The following is a 22,250-nucleotide window of genomic DNA, read 5'->3' on the forward strand; positions in this document are numbered from 1 at the left end:
CCTAGGCGAGGCCTGATGAGGTTTGGGAAGAGCGGGAAGTTATCCCCTCGGTTTATTGGTCCTTTTGAGATCCTTGAGAGGATTGGCGAGGTTGCTTATCGGTTAGCCTTACCACCGCAGTTGTCCGGAGTTTATGCCGTGTTTCATGTGAGTATGCTTCGGAAGTATAAGCCAGATCCATCATATGTGTTGGATTGGACCGATTTAAAGGTAGATGAGGATGCCTCGTATGAGGAGAGACCGGTTCGGGTCTTGGATAGGCGGGATCAGGTCCTGCGTGGCAAGACTATTCCTTTGGTGAAAGTCTTGTGGAAACATCACGAAGTGGAGGAAGCCACTTGGGAACGTGAGTTGGAAGTCCGCGAAAAATATCCGGACTTGTTTGTTGATATGTAGTCTTGTATTGAAATTTTGAACTATTCTTGAACTTAAGAGCTTTTATATATGTCTTAAGTTGTGAAACATTGAAAATGTTTTGGTTTCTCGGAAGTATGTTTTGGAACTTGCCTCATATGGAAGTTGAATGTAACATTATATATGTCGAATATGTTGTTGAAATTGGAAAGATAATGCGTAATGTTGATGCATGTTGAAAGTACATATGTTGTTTACATATTGTGAAATGCCCCTTGTTAAAGGGATGGGATGACCGGTAATGGGTCGAATTGTTGAATGTTAAAATGTAACATTGTTTAAAATGGAGAAAAACTTGTTTTTGAAAACTTGTGCTTAATTTCGGGGACGAAATTCTTTAAGGGGGGAGGTTATAGCGATCCCGGGTTTACCCTTGTTGTACAGTGATCCGGACTTGTGTCCGTGGATGTTGGCAGTTGATTATTATCTTGTTTACATCCTTTTTACTTCGTATGTGAGTTATAGGATGTGTTGGGCAGGTTTGTTATAGGTTGGTTGAGTTTAGAAACCAAAACTAGTTGCCCAGATTTTGGCCTGTCCGCTCGAGCGGGGGTTTTGGCGCTCGAGCGGGAATTGCACCCATCCAGTATTTCCTGTGCAGTGTTGGACGCTCGAGCGTGGAGTGGGCCGCTCGAGCGGGGTTCTGTGAGTGCCGCTCGAGCGGGGAGTTGGAAGCTCGAGCGGAGACCTAGTTCTGTAAAAGTTCTGGGAGTGTGTATTCGCCGCTCGAGCGGGATTGTTGGCGCTTGAGCGGGAGTCTGTGAGTGACGCTCGAGCGGGGTGTTTGACACTCGAGCGGGTCGACTGGGTTTAAGTTCCGTGTTTTGACTTTTCAAATCACTTTTTCACTTTCTCTTCTCTCTCTTACTTTTCCAAAAACGCCATTGTTGAGCCTCTCACTCTAGAACTCTACCTTCTCTCTAGGTTTTGATCTAGTAGGAGTGATTTTCTCATCTTTGGCCTTTACAAAAAAGTTGTTGATCATCGAGGGCTACATTTTAATCTGAAAATTTCGGGATTTGGAGCACGTTGGGTTTTGTCATCTTCTCCTTTGGGGCTCCGAAATTGAGGTAGGGATATCCTACTCCTCTCTATGGATTTTGTCTTTAAATTTTGGTATTTTGAGATGTTGGGGTTGGTTTGGTAATTTTGTGAAAGTTTGGGGCTTTTGTGTTATTTTACAAAAGTTGGGGTTTTATTTATAATAAACCTAGATGCATGTTTGGTATAGAGGAATGGAATAAATGTTGAATCATTGATGAAAATGGGACCTAAGGGTTGAAATGGTAATTATGGATAACGACCTAATTACATTGTTTGATTAATTGGGATAATTAATTGTGAGAAATGAGGAAATGAAATGTTGATTGAATATCCATTTGTGCATTTATTTTCTGTTTAGAAATAACTGCTTTGGGCTATCGGTGGAGGATAGTCGTGATTGTTGTAGACAATGCATGATGATTAGGTAAACGGAAACTAATCAATGGAATGTGACGGTTGATAGAATACATTAATTGTATGTATTGAGTGATTGTATATAGAACCAATGTGTTTGTATACGTTATGTGTAGAGGAGGAGATGGGGAATGTACTCCGCGGTTTAGGGGAAGATGGGGGATGTACCTCTAAACCGGATAGTATTGGGAGAAGATAGGGGATGAACTCCGTAGATACAGCTCATATGCTTGTCTAGAGAAGTGAAGATAGAGCTTATATGCTTATCTTTGTGAAGTGTGGATATAGCTCATATGCTTATCTGTGAATATGGGATATTGTTGTTATACATATCTGTTGAGAATGTGGATAGAGCTTATATGTCTATCTGTTGAAAAAGGGGAAAATGAAAAGTAACTTGGACTCTTAAGTCGTATGACATAAATATGTGATTTATGTGAATGTATCAGTGTTGGCCATCTATCAATTGCTAATCTTTTAGTCATTGTTCATGGTTGGTTTAGTGTATTTCTACTGGGCTGTGGCTCACCCTATATGGGAATATCATTTTCAGGTACAGGTAGCATGCCACCTCCAAGGACATAGCTTGGGAGGCTAGAGGCGGGCATACTTTTGTCGTTTTACTTTTTGATGTATTACATGTAAATTCAAGCCAAGGGCTTAATGTGTAATGAGTTAGTACTCTTTTGTTGTAACCAAGTGTTAACTTGGAAAGCTGTAAGCCCATAAGGCATTTGCTTTTGTTGTTAACATATAATACTTATGTAATGGAATTCTGATATATGGAAAAATGTGGAACTTTTACATGTCAATGCATGTCTTATTTGATGGGTTTAATGTTATTATTTTGAGGGCGTTACAGTTCATCCCATGATAAGATTATACGGCGAAGGCAGCTTGACGACCAAGAATTCCACGTCTAATGTTCAAGAGCCTGCTCGAATTGGTAGTGTGATTTTTCCCAACGGGTATTCTGGATTAGTATTGAAGCCGAATAACGGATAAGGAGCCGGAGACAGGTCCGACTCAGTGAACCCAAGTTTGACGAAGGTCTTGTAATACATAACCTCCGAAGTGCTCCCCTTGTCAATGAGAATGCGTTCAACGGTGAATCAATTTACGCATAGTTCGATGACCAATGGATCAATGTGGGGGAGTGTTATGCTGATCAAATCAGAATCGTCAAAGGTAATACTTGGGGCTTCATAGGGCCGTTTTGCTGGTGTGATTTGCTTTTGGGGGCCAGGATGAGACTGAATTGAATGTACGGTAGGGGCTGTCGGCAGGCTGTATATCATATGGATTACACCGAGCGGAGGTGAATCCTGCCTTAGGGCAACTGTTTTGGTTGAGTTGTTCTTTCGGACGTGTTGCTGGAGCCTACCGTCTTGTACCAACTCCTCAAGGTGGTCTTTCAAAGCATAGCAACTGTCGATATCATGATCGTGATCTTTGTGATATTCGCACCGCATATCCCGTCTCCTTGTGTCGGGAGGTCCCACCATCCTGGGCGGCCACTTAAAGAACGGCAGATGTTGAATTTTAGTCATAACCGTGCTGGTCGGCTCCGACAACTCCATATATTTCTTGGCCACGCGCCTTGCACGCCTGTTATCCACTTGAAGTTGTTCATTAGCTTAATGGGAGCATTGGTCGTTTGATCGGCGTGAATTTCTCTTGTCTCATCTAGCCCGGCCCCGTGGTTCAAGGCTTTGTGATGGTATAGAACTTATCGGCTGAATGATTTCGGATGGGGCCGTCTTGATGGCCTGGTGCCCGGCTTTGACCCGCAGTGCGTCATCTTCAACTTTGCAATATTCCTTGACTTTCTTCATCAACGACCAGACTATTTTGGGGGGCCTTTTAGTCAAGGAACTGCGGAGGGCACTATCAGGATGCAACCCCATTTTAAAGACGATGATGGCCATGGAGTCGTTGCAGGCATCATCCACAAGATTAAAGCATTCCCAATAGCGTACCGAATACGCCCGTAATGTTTTCCCTGACTGAATTTGCATTGCCCAGAGAGAATCGGCCTGCTTCGGCCAGACCTCATTGGTGATGAACCTTGCCCTGAAGGATTTTTGGAGTTGATGAAAGCTCTTAATCGATGCCGGTTCCAATTTGTAATACCATCTGACGGCCAACGGTCTCAAACTGCTCGGAAATATTCGGCACAATAGGGCCTCGTTGTCCACATACAACATCATAGCTTGCTTGTAATGCCAGATGTGATCAGTGGGGTTTGATTTCCCGTCGTGCAGGGTGAACGATGGGGATTTAAACTTTTTGGGTAGTATTGCCTTCGCGATCTGTCGCACAAAGAGATTATGCTGGTCTTCTTCACCTGAACCATTTTGTCTTCGCTTATGGTGAGCACGCGGACTCTCTTCGGACGAACTGGTGGTTTCAAATCGTCCCTTCCTTTTGGGTTCTGGGGATAATGAGTCAAAATCACTGTCACTTTCTTGTCTTCGAACTCGAGGTTGTCGACCATCTTCTCTTAGAGGTTGTTTGGGATCTTGGCGTGCAACTTGCTTGGATTTTGCTACTTCCAAGGCCAAATCCTGACGGAGGTGCTCGTTCTCAGCGATCATGTTTTCTAGCCTCTATTCGTTTTGCTTCACCAGTTCCATGATCGCTTGCATTGTCTCATGTGCTGAAGTCGAGGGTGAGTTCTGGGCAAGTGAGTCAAAGTTCAAGGCACGTCTTGCGGTGATAGTCTCCGATCCAAGCATGTTTATCGGAGTGAGGTCATCTCTCTGTGTGGTTTCGTCAGTGACTATCGGAGGGTCTTCCGTTATGCCCACCATAGATGTAGTTAAGTATTCCCACAGACGGCGCCAATTGTGGGAAAGTGGTTTGGAAATACTCTTTTGATCCACTGGGATGCTCGAGATCCTCAGCTAGAAACCTGAAAAGGAATGAACACTCCGGTCGAGGGCGCCGGAATTAACACTCCGACGATTAAGTTAGTGTATGCTATCTTAGTTACTTGTATCTTAAGTTAAGCGTAATAGTTCTCACATACCTCTCTTTAGTTGTTGTTCTTCTATTTATATACACCCCCAGTCCTCAGGATGGGGCCCACTACTAATCTGTCGTGTGATTGCTCACTCAGCCCTTCTTTCGTCGTAACCCGACTTCCAATCGGCCCCTTGTCCGGCTGGCTTTGTGGCTGACTAATATATTTGGCATCCAGAACGTACAAGACGGGGCCGAGTACAACATGTACCAGTTATCTAAATGTGTATTCGGCCTATCTGCGTCCATTTTTATCCGGCTCCCACAATTATTTATATAAACTTCTGTTAAACTAGGTTGGTTTTCAAGATCTAATCCCAAACTAGACCTAAAATTAAATCAAGCCCTAAAACTTTAAAAACTGGTTGCTGGATTTGACCATTGGGCTGATAGCCACCCTTGTTGTTGTATGTGACCATGATTCATGCTCATATGAAACGGTGGAAACTAAGGTCCGTTTGACAATAAACTAATATAGTTAAAAAGTTAATTAAAAAAAGTCAAAAGATTATACCAAAAAAATTAAAGATTTCTTCTCATTCTTTATATTTTTTTGTGCCTTTTTTTGGGGGGCGGTAAAAAGTCAAAAAGTTTTTCCCGAATACTTCAATTTTTTTCACTTTCATAATTTAATAAAAAAAAATCACTAAAAAGTCACTTCCCAAATGAACCCTAAGTAAATGAATCACACAATAGGCAAAACGACAACTCAAATTGCTAGAGAATGGAGAAATTATGTTACATTGAACTAGAAAATCACAACAAAATCATAATGTATACATGAGATCTTATGTCTTAAAAATCCTATCTTCCTATCCCAATCCACGTACACTATATTTGATTGGATGATTTGAGGAGCGATTTGGAAAGGGAAAGGGATGAGGTAGGTAAAATATGAATATAATATACATACATTTCACCTAATTTCACACACATTTTCCATTTTCCTTTCCAAATCCTTTCCCAAATTCCCCAATCAAATACAGCGTTATAGTATTTTGATCATGACTCGATATTTTGACACTTCAAAGTTCTTACATGATCAATGGTTGTAAGTAAATTAGGAAAAGAAGATGAAGGTTTTGGGGATAGAAGATACTTGGCTGATGATATACAGAATTTAATTACAACATTTAAGCAAACAAAGCCAGAGTAGTACCAAATGTGACTTCAAATTTTGTCCATCAATTTGATGTTGGGATTTGCGATAGAGAGTTTCAATTTTAAACCCGAGCCTTCCCACCTTTGATTTTCAAGAGCCTCGAGCCTTTCCATCATCTCAGTTGTCAACTGGTTCTTCCCATCTCCAACAACTCCTTTTCGAAAATACAAATTGAATGGAATTCCTAGCCAAATTCCTTTTACTTCATCAATATTAACATCCAACTTACTCAGTCTCTCATGACTACTTTTCCACACCACTTGTTCAATTTCCTCAGAAGTCATTGAGCATCTTAAGAACTCAACAAGACTCCTAACAGACTCTTTTGGATTCTCTTTTAACTCCTCATAGGTAACAAAGAAAACATTATTTTTCTCTCTTTCTTTCCAATACTCCAACACATGGTCGAAGAAAGGACCTTCCGGAACAATGCCCCTACAAAATTCATCAAAAGCCTCTTCAAATGAGATTGAAGCACCAAACATCTTCAAATAAAAGTGCCAACTAGAAACAAAAGCATATGCTGAATTGCGAGAAATATAAACGACACGACACCAAAGTTCTTTACATGCTCGAGTAGGATTGAGTAAGGAAGATGGGTGCTGAAAACCCATGGAGAAAGAACTTTGTTGATATTTTGAGATGAGTTTTCACCAAAAGTCTCCATTTCAAGGAAGGGAATGAGTTCATGGGGGTTGTGGGTTTACAATAGATCAGCTTGGGCATCGCCCTCTGGCGATATCCAAGCCTTTGAGTTGTGGCTAATTATTGAGACAGCGAGAGCTTTTAGCCATGTTGTACCAGTTTTAGGATAAGAAGCTAGGAGAATATCTGATGGGAGAGGCTTGAATTGATTTTCAACAATCATGATGGATTTTATAAGATCAGGCATAAGCCAAAAGCCCTTCCAATAGACGAGAATGGTACCTGGCCGCCATTCAACTTTTCGTGAATCATTTAAGAAACTTGTTTCTTCGTCGGAGCCTTGAGCATTGGTGGCCATTAATGAAGGATCAAAGATTAAAACCTCAAGTTGCTCTTAGCTCTGCTGGAGAAGATGCTCAAAAACTCAACAATTAACCTGCGAAAGTAGATATATCATAACGGAAAACCAAATTAGGTAGGCAACTTTTTTTTATTTTATATATTTGTATCAGTCCAAACAAAAGAAAATAGAACAAAGAGAAGAGAAAAGCAACTTGTTAAGGCACTCCAGACTAAAGCAATCTGTTGAAAGCCATAAAGAGAGAATGCAAAGACATTATGTGGGATGGAGTTGGAGACTTGTAGGGAGATTATATGCAAAAAAAAAGATTAGATATGATTGAGGAGTGTCACGCTCTGTATTTTATTACTCGGATAACATCACCAATATTCATTAATTAAGTCCATTTACAAATGACAATTCATCCTTTGATGATATGATGAATAATTAAATATACATGTTCCCTCTCGTCATACAACAATGACATTTACATACAAATAAAAAAATGCCCTAAGGCTTACAATAAATAAGAGAACGTTGCCCTTTACAAAATATAGAACTCAACCAAAGAAACAATTAAAAAGCACTACGGCTCATCACTACTTTATAACCATATATGCCAAGTTGTTTGATCCTCAAATTTGAAAACATTCCCTATACACATATATAGGTAGGGGGTGAGCAACCACTAGCTCACCAAACAATCTCATATTACAACATTAGAAGATATGCGGGTACAAAGATATACATATACGTGAAATCATATCATGTCAAAATCATATGATTCTATTACATAATCTCTTAAATTTAGTTTATTTAATTAATCACAACTAGTTATCTTAAATAAATAAACATGCTTTAATATCAACAAGATATTCTTTTCAAAACGAATGCGATACCATGTTCAATTTATATCACAATTCATTTTATCTCAATTCATTAGTCATGTCCATTTCATTCAATCAACCAAACTGAGGATCCAACTCAGTGGGTCTCTAACCAATATAGCTATCATACAAACATATTTATTTGTCATTTTACAGAAATTTCGTCCGCAGGAATCGCCACCCATGTATACACGCGGTTTTCGGGACTTTCACCCTAGACACACAGGCCAACTTAATTTATTAGAGTCCATCCCCTTTCTTCTCTCAAACATGGAGTACATCCCCTTTCTCTCCCCAAACATCATACATATACAATGTATTAAAACACAATCATATTAAATGACAATCGATAAGAGATTAGTTTCAATTCACCTAATCCGCATGCAATTTCTACAATAATCAATACTATCCTCCACCAAGAGCCAAAATAGTTTTCTCTAATGCATTAATTAAAAGATAACAATATGGATATATAATCCAACATACAACCATAACTTGGAATCCCCCATGATTCCAACACTTGGAAACAATCCATATCCCACTTTTTAAAGCCAAACTTTCAAAACTTACATAATTTTCCAGCAAACTCAACAATTTTAAAACCAAACATAATCTTTTCCAAATAATCCAACAACTCCCAAAACATCAACATTTAGGATCTTTCACAAATTGGGACTTCCTCACTTTCAAATACCCACATGCAGTTTTATATACAAAAAATACATTAAAGAGCAAGATTATAGGTAATCAACTCCCAATATAACCAAACCTTCAATTTACATATCAAGTATCTCATATATGAATTTGAGGTACAAAAATAATATATTAGCATACTCCAACAAGTAAAACTAATAACCAACTTCCTAATTGATTTGACTCACACAAAACTTTCAATCAACTTTGTTCCACCTCAACCAAGATAACCAATATGATTTTCACCAAACCTCATACTTAATAAATATTACCATTTACTTCCTACTATATTAAAAGTTATGGTATAATCCCAATAACACACTTTTAATCATAAAGGATATAAAATATTAACCAAACTAATTTAATCCATCAAATTAGTAAGTTCATTATATTCAAAATTTTCTAAATTAATAATACCAAACATAACTTCTCACGTCTAATCTCTCAAACATAATCATAGTTCAATATAACCATATTTCATGCCAAACTACTTAAGGTTTTTTTTTTTTTTTTCCAAATTCTCTACCAATAACAATTTCACAACTTTTTCTAAAATTAATTAATCAACATGATATTTACATTAAAAATTATAAAATATGTCCAAGAGTAACATTTTCAAGGTTGTGAGTTCAAAAGTTCCCACTTCACATTTTTCATTTTCATAAAAATGAACAAAACAAAATCATCAATATATCACCTTTCATAAAATATCATGAAAATAACACTTTTAGAGTTTTTAATCCCAAAACAACTCTATAATTTCAACTTAACAATATACTCAATATTCATCAACATCAATTTATTTTTCTCAAAAATAAATTCCAAAATCAAAGATGAGATGATATTTCAACATTTTTTTTTCTCAAAATAAATTTTCTAATCATGAAATAATGTAGATACAACCCATACAACTATTAATCTTATTTTGTTTTTCAAATTTTTAACAAGTATTTCCAACACAAGATGATTTTCCCCAAATCAATCTCAAAATACTAATATTCTTAAAATTTCAATATAATTTTTCTTTCAAAAATTAACCAAAAAAAACTCTTAGAAATATATATATATATATATATATATATATATATGCAATACCTCCTATAATGATATATTTTTTCAAAATATTCCTAAAAAAGCTTTAAAGTAATAATATGGAAAAAGTCCCTTCCTCAAATAATGAAGAGGAACAAATCCGAAAGGCAAACTTCGTCCGATCATGAATCCGAGACTACCATTGCGAAGATCACGACAAACTTTCCAACTTTTATTTATAAAATTTTTATAAAATTTCACTCTAAAGACTTCCGCTCTAAACTCAAAGTTAGAGCAACCGTGAAAGAAAAGAGGAAGAGATGAACAGAGAAGGGTGCAGCCCTCTGCTCAAAAGCAAGACAAAAGCAAGCAAATGAAAGGAAATGGGAAAGACAGATTGGACAAGGGAAAAGGGGGCAGCTCCACGTGGGTTGCCTTTCAAGGTTTGATTTTTAAAATAATATAATATATTTTTTATAATAATATCTTAAAATTTTATAATATAAATTATATAATATAAATTATAAAAAGATATAATTTTATTTTTATACATCATAAAATATAATATTTTTTCTCATTACAAAATATATATTCATTTTCATTCACTACAAAAATATATAATTTTTTACCGTATGGCACACACCATAAAATCAACTTTCAAATACATATTATAATCATTTATAATAAATAATAATAACTCCTATGGTGATCAATACTAATCACATAATCAAAAAGGATCAAACAGTTAAACATGAATAAATAAACAAATTCAAATTAAATTAAATATAAATCATGAGTCTTGAATTAAATTCTCACCCATAAGCTAAATATTACCCAATTATACATCAAGGTAGACCCAACAAACTAATCTCAAGTCATAGTCTAAACACACAAAACTCATTTTCAATTTCTGCTATAAATTAAACTGAACGTCAATTAATCCGCAAATTTTCATTAAATAAATCCTCATCAATAAATTCTGAAATTTTTATCCAACATGCTAGACTCATATATAAACAACATATAAAAATTTTATAATTTTTTGAAACTGAAAACTATTTTTAAAAAATACAAAACTGAATTATTTTTACACAAAATATATACAACACTCTAAATTTAAAATCACTGACTATTTTTTTAAAAAAAAATTTCTGGGTCATCACAAGAAGGGTGACAATCATGTCATTAATGGCGTGTGCCATGTCACTACAAAAAAAACTGCTTTTTGCGACGGCAAAACGCCGTCGCAAATAATCAAAACGTCGTCTCAAAAGCTATTTGCGACGGTAAATTTTTTTTTGCGACGGCAAAGGGGGGTCGCAATAGGGGGGGTTGCAAAAGACCTTTAGCGACGGCACTTGCCGTCGCCATTGTTTTTGCGACGGGAAATTTTTTTTTTGCGACGGCAAATGTCTGTCGCCGATAGTGGATGAAGATCTGGGCTTTTTGCGACGGCATACGCTTGCCGTCGCTAATGAGATTTTGCCGACGGCACAATTCCGTCGCAAAAAATGGCGTCACAAAAATGTTGACTATTGGCGATGGCAATTTCACCGTCGCTAAAGCCTTGTTTCTCAAATAAATTCAAAACCTTTTGCGACGGTATGGCTGTCGTCGCAAAAAAGCCTGGCACAGCCTTTTTTTTTTTTTTTTTTTTGCGACGGGGTGTTCTACCGTCTCAAAAAAAATTCCAAAAAAAAAAATCCCTGTTTCACAATTATTTAAAATATAAAAATAACCTGTAATGTTGGCAAATGATATAATAATATAAATATATAAATAAAATAACTAATGTTGGCAAATGAAAAATAGCTTAAAAAAATCAAGAAATGACATAATAATATAAATCCATACATAAACAAAAGCTGGCAAATGATAAAAATTTCTAATGTTGGTCACATAATACATACATAATGTTGGTCACAAATTTAAATAACATAAATCAAAATCAAAACCAAAAGTTTTCGTCTTGATTCATTCATGAGTTACAAAAACAGAAGCTGGTCATAATCTTTACGCGCCCACATTCCACGCGAAGCAAACTGCTACTCAGGAAATATCTGAAAAAAACAAAATAAAAATAATTAATAACAATATAATGGTGGTAATATTTTAATTACAGAAAAATATAAAAAAATTAACTACCATATAATTAGAAAGATAGTTTAGTGAAATCCGGCTCTAACTCCCAAACCGGGAACCCGATTCGAGCCCCGTCTTCTCCCACAAGTCTCTCGTGCCTAGGCGGTCGTGTGTGCCAAGTTTCGTGGTAAACCGACGTCGTTTGGTGATTTTGGGGCGTTAACTCCTCGAATTCAAGTTTCTTAAGGAACTAGTTTGCCTGAAGTGGAATCCGGCTCTAACTCCCAAAACGGGAACCCGATTCGAGCCCCGTCTTCTCCCACAAGTCTCTCGTGCCTAGGCGGTCGTGTGTGCCAAGTTTCGTGGTAAACCGACGCCGTTTGGTGATTTTGGGGCGTTAACTCCTCGAATTCAAGTTTCTTAAGGAACTAGTTTGCCTCAAGTGAAATCCGGCTCTAACTCCCAAACCGGGAACCCGATTCGAGCCCCGTCTTCTCCCACAAGTCTCTCGTGCCTAGGCGGTCGTGTGTGCCAAGTTTCATGGTAAACCGACGCCGTTTGGTGATTTTGGGGCGTTAACTCCTCGAATTCAAGTTTCTTAAGGAACTAGTTTGCCTAAAGTGGAATCCGGCTCTAACTCCCAAAACGGGAACCCGATTCGAGCCCCGTCTTCTCCCACAAGTCTGTCGTGCCTAGGCGGTCGTGTGTGCCAAGTTTCGTGGTAAACCGACGCCGTTTGGTGATTTTGGGGCGTTAACTCAAAATTATGCAAAGATACATTTTAGCTTAGAATGCAAAGATACATTTTATACCTGATCTTCTGGTGGTGGTGTATATGGATTCTCGTCTTCTGCAGATTTCCTAAATGCCCGGTGGCCACTCGATGCATCAGGAACCTATGATAGTCAATACATAATGTGGTAATCATGTTCGAATTTTATACATAATGTTTTGTGAAAATTGAACTATCAAACAATTTAATTTATATCGAACCTGTCTGTTGGGATCCACACTTGCCCCCTGTGACACTAAGGCCATCATCTCAGCTCTCATCTGCTGTAAATGTGTAGAGAACTCTGCTCGCAGCTCCTCCCTCAACTCATCCCTTAGCTCTGTACGAACCTTCTGTGTGATCTGATCGATAGTCGATGGCTGGGGTGTTGATTGTGATGGCCCAGCACCATCTTTATACACCGCTCGCCGAGGCACAATTCTCCCGTATGTGCGACAATATCCATGTCCGTCATGACCTATCAACTCATGAAAAATGGCATTCCTAGCCTCCAAAGTCCGACCATCCTCAGGTAGCATAGAGAGTTGACGATTAAACTCATCCTGTATTGAATAAGACATACAAGTATATGCCAAATTAAGATGGTTGACACACAAAAAATAAACTTTAAATACAATCAAAGGTGTTTGGAAACTACCAAGGTCTGAATAACCTCCGGGTCATCCACTCTACGTGTCATAAGCCAAACATTCATCTTATCAGTTGACTCCCCCTTACTGGTCATCTGCATTTTTTTTGAAATATGAAAATTAGAATGTAAATAACTTGTAAATGTACAATGTTTATTTATATACAAAAATAAAACAATAAAATGTAAACCTCATGCCGTATCTGAGAGAAAGTAGTACGCCCTGTGGTATGAGCTATGCCGTGAGCTCGCCGATTTGTAGCGTTCCTACTTGCGATTTTCTATAACAGGTTCGACAAATGTGAGTATGTAAATATGATTTGTATGTTTACATATCATAAATATAACTTATTTGTATACCTCAGCATCGGAAGTACGCCAATACTCCACAAGTTGTTCCCACTGGCTTGGCACAATGTGGATAGGAACATCATCCTTCAGATTAGGATCAGAACTTCTAGGCTTGAAATACTTAGCCTTAAGCTTGTTCTTGTGATCCTTCCATATGCTGTTGCAGTTTTTCATACAGATTGGCTTGTACTCCTCTGGACATATATTCAAATTGTCCTATAAAACACAATTTCAAAGTTTAAAAAATAATAACACAATTTTGGAATTCGAATTTGTGGACAAAAATATACTTTTACCTTCACATCCTTCCAGATAGCATCAATAATATCATCAGGCACATTGTTCCAGTCAAGAAAAGTAAGAGGAACAATGTTACCATTCCGCACAATAATGCCAAGTTGAGTAGTTAACTTAGCCACGTTATCCCCTATTGGGCAGTAATTTCCATCAAATTGTATGTCTAGCTTTTTACCAGTACCCCACTCTTTAATGCCCTTGGCACATCCTCTACCACGCCTAGTCGAGGTTGATGAAGAACTAACATGACCTGTGAGATACAATAACAGTAAACAATATGCAATGGTAATAAACAAATGCAAATTTAAATAATGTGAATACAAATCATATCAAATAAACCTGAGGTGGGCTGTGAAGAAGTCGAAGGGTCTGCAAAATACAATGAGAATAAACAAGTTATATACAATGACCATAAATAAATGTATGTTTAAATAATTTTCATACAAATCAAAGCAAATTTATATACCTGCGGATGGCTCATAAGCTGATGATGATAGCTGCTGTGGTGGCACTGATGGTGGACGCACCGATGGTAGGCGTGGAGGCTGAGTACATGCCTCCTCTGATGGTGGTGCTACTGATGTCCTGTTATGTAGCACATCAGACATCATGCGCCGGGGATGGTCAGGCTTCCTCTTCCTTCCCATAATAATCTGCAAGCAATATAAATCACGCCGAGCATGAACGCCATCCTTCGATTTTCCTGCAACCCCTAATATTGTCCACAACACATTGTCACAAACATTCTTCTCTATATGCATCACATCGAGGTTGTGTCTTATTAGATTGTACTCCCAATATGGCAATTCATAAAAGATACTCTTTTTCTTCCAACTGTGGGTGCGATGTCCAGCTTTCTCCTTCTGTTCCTGTCTCCTATGCCTCTCCTTAAGGTCATCCCTCTTGTATTGGGTTAAAATACCCTCAGATTCTAATTGTAGCAACATCTCAGTTCCAGACAACAATTTGGGTTTGAGTCGGACTTCCCGAGTACCATCAAATGATACTTTATCCTTCCGGAATTTATGGCCAGTAGGTAAAAATCTGCGATGACCCAAGTATGATTGTTTCCTACTATGCTTCAACCAACACGATGTAGTTTCCTTATTGCAACAAGGACATGCATATTCGCCTTTAGTGCTCCATCCTGACAAGTTTGCATATGCAGGAAAATCACTAATTGTCCACAGTAAAGCTGCATGCATTTGAAACATTTGATTTGTTGATGCATCAAATGTTGACACACCCTCATTCCATAGTTCTTTCAACTCCTCAATCAACGGTTGCATGTACACATCAATCTTGTCACCAGGTCCTTTTGGGCCGTCAATAAGCACGGCTAAAATTAGAAATGGTTGCTTCATGCACATCTATGGCGGCAAGTTGTATGGAACGAGCACAACAGGCCAAGTGCTATGAACTATGTTCATCGTTCTGAATGGGTTAAAACCATCAGATGCTAAGCCAAGCCTTACACTTCGGCAATCATTACTAAAGTTAATATTCCGACGGTCAAAATCTTTCCATGCAAGGGAGTCAGCAGGATGCCTGAAGACACCATCATCAGTTCGTTCCTCTGCATGCCATCTCATTAACTTGGCCGTCTTGGATGACATAAACAACCTCTGCAACCTTGGCTTCAAAGGAAAATACCTCATCTGTTTTGCAGCTATTCGTTTGCCACCTTTGTTAGGACCATTTGAACCACCATCACCATTTGATTTCCATCTACAACTGTTGCATATGACACATTTATCAAGATTGGCGTCCTCGTTTCGAAACAACATGCAACTGTTGGGACATGCATCCCACGTCTCATACGTGAAGCCCAAATCTGTTGTGACCTTCTGAGCTTTATAATATGAGTCCGGGAGTTTCACACCCAACGGGAACGCCTCATTCAATAACTCAAGCAGCATGTCAACAGACTTGTCTGTCCACTGATTAAGCACCTTCAAATGTAAAAGTCGAACAATGAATGACAAGGATGTGAACTTCTGACAACCCGGATACAATACACTTTGTGCATCTTGAAGAAGTTTGAAATACTTTGCAGTCTCTGCATTTGGACCGAGTTGGGGTTCAAATGCATGGGGATCAGGGCCCTGTGATTCATCACCATCAACACTTGTATCAGCATGTGGATTTCCCATAGCCCCTTGTATCATTCCAATCATATCATCCCCAATGTATGAATTAGCTAATGTTTCATTCTCTCGATTACCATGCAGAGATACGTAAGATTCCCCATGATTAATCCAATGTTTGTATTTTTTAAAAAAACCATTCAAAATCAGATGCTCCCGTACACCCTCTCGTACAAAATAGTATCGATTCTCACACTTCCTACACGGACAACTGATCATCGAACCTTCAACCCTATTGGTGTAGGCAAACACAAGGAATTCATCAATCCCATTAATGTATTCGCTCGACATCCTATTTGGAAAATCGATCCAACTCTTATCCATCATCTGTACACATCCACAAAAATATCTCATCAAAGTAACTCTAAATATAATACAAACGTATTCATGTACCATGATACCTATCCATCCAATTTCTCTCAAATAGGTAGGTAGTCTTATCCTAGTTAGTTATTTACCGATTTAATAGGAGAACATAAAAAATGAAATACTTATACAACAACACGTGAGATCAATTAATTGAAGAAAAAAATGATATAATTTCATACTTTCTGAGTCATAACTTAAAAAATAAATAAATCATAACCAAACACCACATGAGGCACAACCAAAGATCTTATAAGTCTTAACTAAAACAAATGAACAAAGTCCGTTATCAAAATCAAATGGATGTGTCTGGTTTATATATATTTGTTATGAAAACAAATGAACAAAGTCCATTATCAAAATCAAATGGATGTGTCTGGTTTATATATATTTGTTATGAAAACAAATGAACAAAGTCCGTTATCAAAATCATAGTACTTATAATTTATTTTATTTTATTTTATTTTTATGACAAATTTTCTCTAATCATATACTATTTTTGATTAGTCTAATTTTTATATAGATGATTTGTTTGAAGGGCTTTATACGACAAATATATATATATATATATATATATATATATATATATTTTCTTATTAGTTAAAATCTCTCAATAATATTAGAACTGAAATTTTTTTGTAAATTTTTCTTTAAAAGTTGAAATTTGTTCGTGAAAAAAAAATTTCTGTAAAAATGTTAAGAGACCCCAACTATTATGAATATGTTGCATATCCCTTATCTTACAAAATCCTAATATTAGGGATTTTAAATTAAAAAACTTATCAAAATATTTTGTCAATTTATACAAAATATATATGATATAGTATTTCATAGTTTGTAATACTTGATAATATGCCATCCATACAAAAAGTAGTATAATTTTTCTTATAAAAAATATATATAACTTTTTAGTAGTTATCAATTTGGAACACTAGAAGTAATTAGATTGAATCAATGGTTGAAATATTAATAAATCTTTTAATCAGTCTTGATATCATGATAGGATGAATAATGGAGCCATCCAACCCAAATATAATTAGTAATGGATAAAAGGGCCTCTTATCTATATAAACTAAGGTTGAGTGATTGAAAACATCCACAATGATATAATTAAAATCGTGTATTGAAGTGTTAGTTAATTGACAAAAAATAATAAAAGTGAAAATTAAACTTTGTGTGTTAAGTGATGGTTAATATGATCTAATTATGATGATACTAATATTGAATTAACTTAATTATTTATACAAATAATCTCTTTAGTGAATACTAAAATATAAATAATTTAAATTATTGAAATAGACTTAAAATGGACTTACCGCCCATAAACTAGTTCCTTCAATTCAATTAGTGGACTAGAGGTAGACTTACTTCATTTATAAATGCTAATTGGAACTAGAAATATCAACTTGAACACATACTTACCTCACATAAACCCACCTCACAGAACTTGTTACAAGCTGAAGCTGGATTTTTGCTTTGTAAATTTGTGCTAAAAAAGCCACCCATAATTATCAAGAGATTCGATTTTATCCATAAATTGAGATATCAATGCATGAACATAGCCAATGGCAAACAAATAATTAATATTGGACTCTACATTATGCTTCTAATATTATTCCAGAATATTGAGTTTATTCCATCACAAAAAAAAAATCACTGAATACACATCAAAATCACATCCCAAACAGCTAAAAAAAAGAAAGAAGAGGAATTGAGTTTATTCCTTCTGGATGTGTTTGATGCCATAATTAATTTAATTAAATTCAGTCAACATATATGTATATATTGATACAGATTTATATATATATATAAATCAAACAGATACATATATACATATAAAATAAATTATCATTTAATAATAAATATTGATACAGATTTATATATATATACATACAGATTTATCAACATATATGTATATATTGATACAGATTTATATATATATACAGATTTATCAACATATATGTATATATTGATACAGATATATATATATATATATATATAGATTTAATAATGTATATATTATCAATATATATATATATAGACGATACAGAGATCTGTATATATATATACAGAGAGAGAGAGAGACAGAGCATACCTGTCGTCCTCGCCGCAGCAGCACCGCACCACCGCACCGCCGTTCGCCGTTCGCCGTTCAGCTTCGTAGGGATTTGGGGCAAAGAAATTGGTTTGAAACTTTTAGGGATTTGGATTACGTTTTTGATCAAGCGGCAAGATGAATCGGGAAGGGGGCAAATAAAATTTCACTTTTTTGCGACGGTAGGTTTTACACCGTCGCAAATGGCAATTATTTTATGCATAAAACGGCGTCGTTTAAATTAGATTTTTTTGCGACGGCCAATTGCCGTCGCAATAAGTAGATTATTTGCGACAGCGGACGTACGCCGTCTCAAAACATTTATTTTTTGCGACGGTAAAAAAATCCGTCGCTAATACTGATGCATTTAATCCCTATGCGCGCATTTAAATCCTTCATTTGCGACGGTTTATGCTGCCGTCGCAAAAAAACATTTTTTGCGACGGGAAAACCGCCGTCGCTAATGTTTCCGTCTTTTTTACCCCTTTTTCTTGTAGTGTGTTTGTGTACCTACCATAATATTTAAAAAGAAATAGCAGTTGACACCAAATGAAAAAAATAAAAATAGGAGTAAAATAATTATAAACTAATGTTTTCTAAAGTTTAATTAAATAATTTATATGTATGTCTGTGGATGCCATTATCTATGAAGCTAGAGAGATCAACGCAAGGAGTCTTCCATCAAAGGAGAACTCAGACTTGCTGGCTATAAGCTCCATCAGAAAATTTTATAGAGCAACAAAAATTATCATCTCATTCATTAATTTCAACTCTACATCCTTTTGTAAGAATTTTTTTTTGGGGGGGAGGGTTTTGATTATTAAAGTTCATCCTCTAATTTGTAGTGGAATTGCCATTGCCGTTATATCCTAGGACCACACTACTTTTCTCACCTACAAATTTGAGTCAGAGAGCACCCCAAAGTTCCATTAAAGTTGGAAAATACAGCACAACATAAAACTAATATAGGTTTGAAGTGCAAATAATTTAATAGGCCGGTCTATACAGAGTTTTGCTGCGATTTTAATTGAGTCTAATAGACCGAATACCGAGTTATAAAAAATTAAAAAACACACAAGGCTAATACAGCTCATAGTTTGATTATTAAAGTTCATCCTCTAATTTGTAGTGACCTTCGTGGAGCTCTCGGACTCAAATTTGATTATTAAAGTTCATTCTCTGATAAACCTTCCACTCCTACGACCACACTACTTTTCTTGCTTTCTCATTCTTATCCCTTCAGAGCAAAATGAGTAGGATTTTTTATTTTCTTTTCTTTTTTTAAGTAAATTACAAATATACTCCCGAACTTTGCTTAAAATAGATTGTCTATTTGTGATTTTGAAAATTAAAAATACTCATTTGTCATTAATTTTTATTTAACAGAATTTTTTTAAAAAAAAGTCTTAATTATTTGGGGAATTTTTTATAGGGTCCCTAATAAGAGTAATTTACAGCATAAAGGACACCAAAAATATGAATGATGTCTCAGGTCCCTCACTAACGACAGTCGCGTTTTTAATTTTTTTTGGATCAAAATACCCTTCACAGATCAACATAGAATGCTCAACTCGATTGCATTTCGACGACTCAATTCGTTCCAAACATCCAACCATTTTCATGAGTAAGAGAACATGAGAATTAGGGTTTCACTATCATCTTCACTGTTGCCATTACGGTTTCATTATCTTCTGCCAAACTCTTTTCAATTCGTTCCTCACAAATTTCTCTGACCCGTTTTCATTGTTCATCGTCATCTCATTGCATCTTCATCTCAAGCCATTTCAGTTCGAAATTAGGGTTTTCATTATCACTCTGGTAAGTTTTCTCCAATCCAACTAGTTTTTCTCCGAAACACAGTTGACTAGCCTTCCATTAATTAGGATTTCAATTTTGTAATAAAAACCTACATGAATTTGAAAAATGTTATTTCTCTAAGTTTCGAACTTATTCTTGAAGATGTTTTTGTGATTTTGTCTGTAAATTTCTCTGTCATTTGAATTTCTCTGGTATTTGCTTGATCTATGTGTTTTCTTTGAATTTTCTCTGGCATGTTTATTCCCCCATTTGTTTCTGGTTATTCCATATTTTTCTCTGGTTTTCTGTAAATTTCTCTGGCATTTTCATATTATGGAATTCATATTTTTTTTGGCTTGCCATGTTTAATTTTCTCTGTCATATATGTAATTTTCTCTGGCTTGTCATGTGTAATTTTCTCTGGTATGTTTATTTTGTTCCATTCTTAAATTTTCTATGGCCACATCACTTTTCTCTTTTGTGTGGTTCTGTCATGTTCCATTTTCTCTAGTTGTTTGTAAATTTCTCTGGCATTTTCATATTATGAAATACACACGTGTTTAATTTTCTCTAGCTTACCATGTGTAATTTTCTCTGGTATGTTTATTTTGTTCCATTCTTGAATTTTCTCTGGCCACATCACTTTTCTCATTTGTGTGTGTCTGTTATGTTCAATTTTCTCTGGTTGTCTATAAATTTCTCTGGCATTTTCATATTATGGAATGAACATTTTCTCTAGTTTGCCTTGTTTAATTTTCTTTGGCATATATGTAATATTTTCTGGCTTACCATGTGTAATTTTCTCTGATATGTTTATTTTGTTCCACACTTGAATTTTCTATGGCCACATCATTTTTCTCCTTTGTGTGTGTCTGTCATGTTCTATTTTCTTTGGTTGTCTATAAATTTCTCTGGGATTTTATATTATGGAATGCATATTTTCTCTGGCTTGCCTTGTTAATTTTCTCTGGTATATATGTAATTTCTCCTGGCTTGCCATGTGTAATTTTCTCTGGTATATGTTTAGTTTGTTCCATTCTTGAATTTTCTCCAGCCACATCACTTTTCTCCTTTGTGTGTGTTTGTCATGTTCCATTTTCTCTTGTTGTCTGTAAATTTCTCTGGGATTTAATGTTGACATCTTTATGTTTTCATTGTCTAAAAATGATGAAACGTAAAAGCAGCAAAACACCATAAACACCAAGTAAGAAACAGAAACTCTATAAATAAGATGATCTAATTTGAATATTTCTTAAAACTAACTATACCTATAATTTGTATGCAGTGTGGATTGTGGCCTCTTCGTTTGCTACATAATGAGACAATATAGCAACCATGAACCTATCAGCTCAACATTGTCAAAACAAGACGTAAGGTTCACGAGGACAGAAAATCATAGAGAGATTTGCGACCGAAATTGGCCGGTCATGGACAGAACCAATTGAAATATCACCAAAAGAAGAACTAAAAGTGTAATAGTGAAAGCATACTAGTGAAATGAAGACAATGTACACAATGTAATTAGGAATGACCCTTCAAATTTTTTTTTTCGTACATTGAACAAATGATGTTTTTGACATATATGTATATATATTGTTTTAACTAATGTAAATTTCATAACTATCAATGGTTAAATATTTTTTTTTATAATGCATATTTAGTGGTGATTTTCAGCACAATCCACGCAAAGAAAATTGTCTGAAGAAATTTTTCTTGTATGAAGTTACCAGAATTTCACAAAAAAATTTAACTCGTATCGTGCCAAAAGGGTGCCTATATGATCATGTAATTTGTAATGCACTGTGTTGGTACGAAACAATCATCAAATTCAAAAAACACAATGCACATTGTAGTTTTCTCTGCTATTGGTAAATTTCTCTGGATGAATTTGAGCACACAAAACACAGTGCACTATTAGCAAATTTCTCTGGATGAATTTGACCTCACAAAACATAGTGCAGAAAGTAATTTTCTCTGCTAGTGGCAAATTTCTATAGATGAATTTGCCACAATGCACATAGTAAATTTCTCTGAATGAA

The 22,250-nt window shown here is 35.9% G+C and overlaps 2 protein-coding genes across 2 annotated transcripts; both read right to left on the bottom strand.

The window, feature by feature from the left end:
- Positions 1-6,066: 6,066 nt before the first annotated feature.
- LOC114268040 (cytosolic sulfotransferase 18-like) lies at positions 6,067-7,061 on the bottom strand. The gene is made up of 2 exons (XM_082881904.1): positions 6,766-7,061; positions 6,067-6,562 (listed from the first exon to the last, which is right to left on the bottom strand). Exons 1-2 carry the CDS (start codon positions 7,059-7,061, stop codon positions 6,067-6,069), a joined length of 792 nt encoding a protein of 263 aa, XP_082738030.1.
- Positions 7,062-12,945: 5,884 nt separating this feature from the next.
- On the bottom strand, positions 12,946-14,414 carry LOC145796794 (uncharacterized). Its single transcript, XM_082881961.1, has 6 exons — positions 14,273-14,414; positions 14,146-14,175; positions 13,806-14,056; positions 13,519-13,725; positions 13,350-13,439; positions 12,946-13,254 (listed from the first exon to the last, which is right to left on the bottom strand). The coding sequence occupies exons 1-6, from the start codon at positions 14,412-14,414 to the stop codon at positions 13,147-13,149; spliced, it is 828 nt and encodes a 275-aa protein (XP_082738087.1). The 3' UTR covers positions 12,946-13,146.
- Positions 14,415-22,250: the final 7,836 nt, after the last annotated feature.

Source organism: Camellia sinensis, chromosome 1 (genome assembly GCF_055761805.1).
Source record: "Camellia sinensis isolate YWXY chromosome 1, ASM5576180v1, whole genome shotgun sequence".
NCBI lineage: Eukaryota > Viridiplantae > Streptophyta > Magnoliopsida > Ericales > Theaceae > Camellia > Camellia sinensis.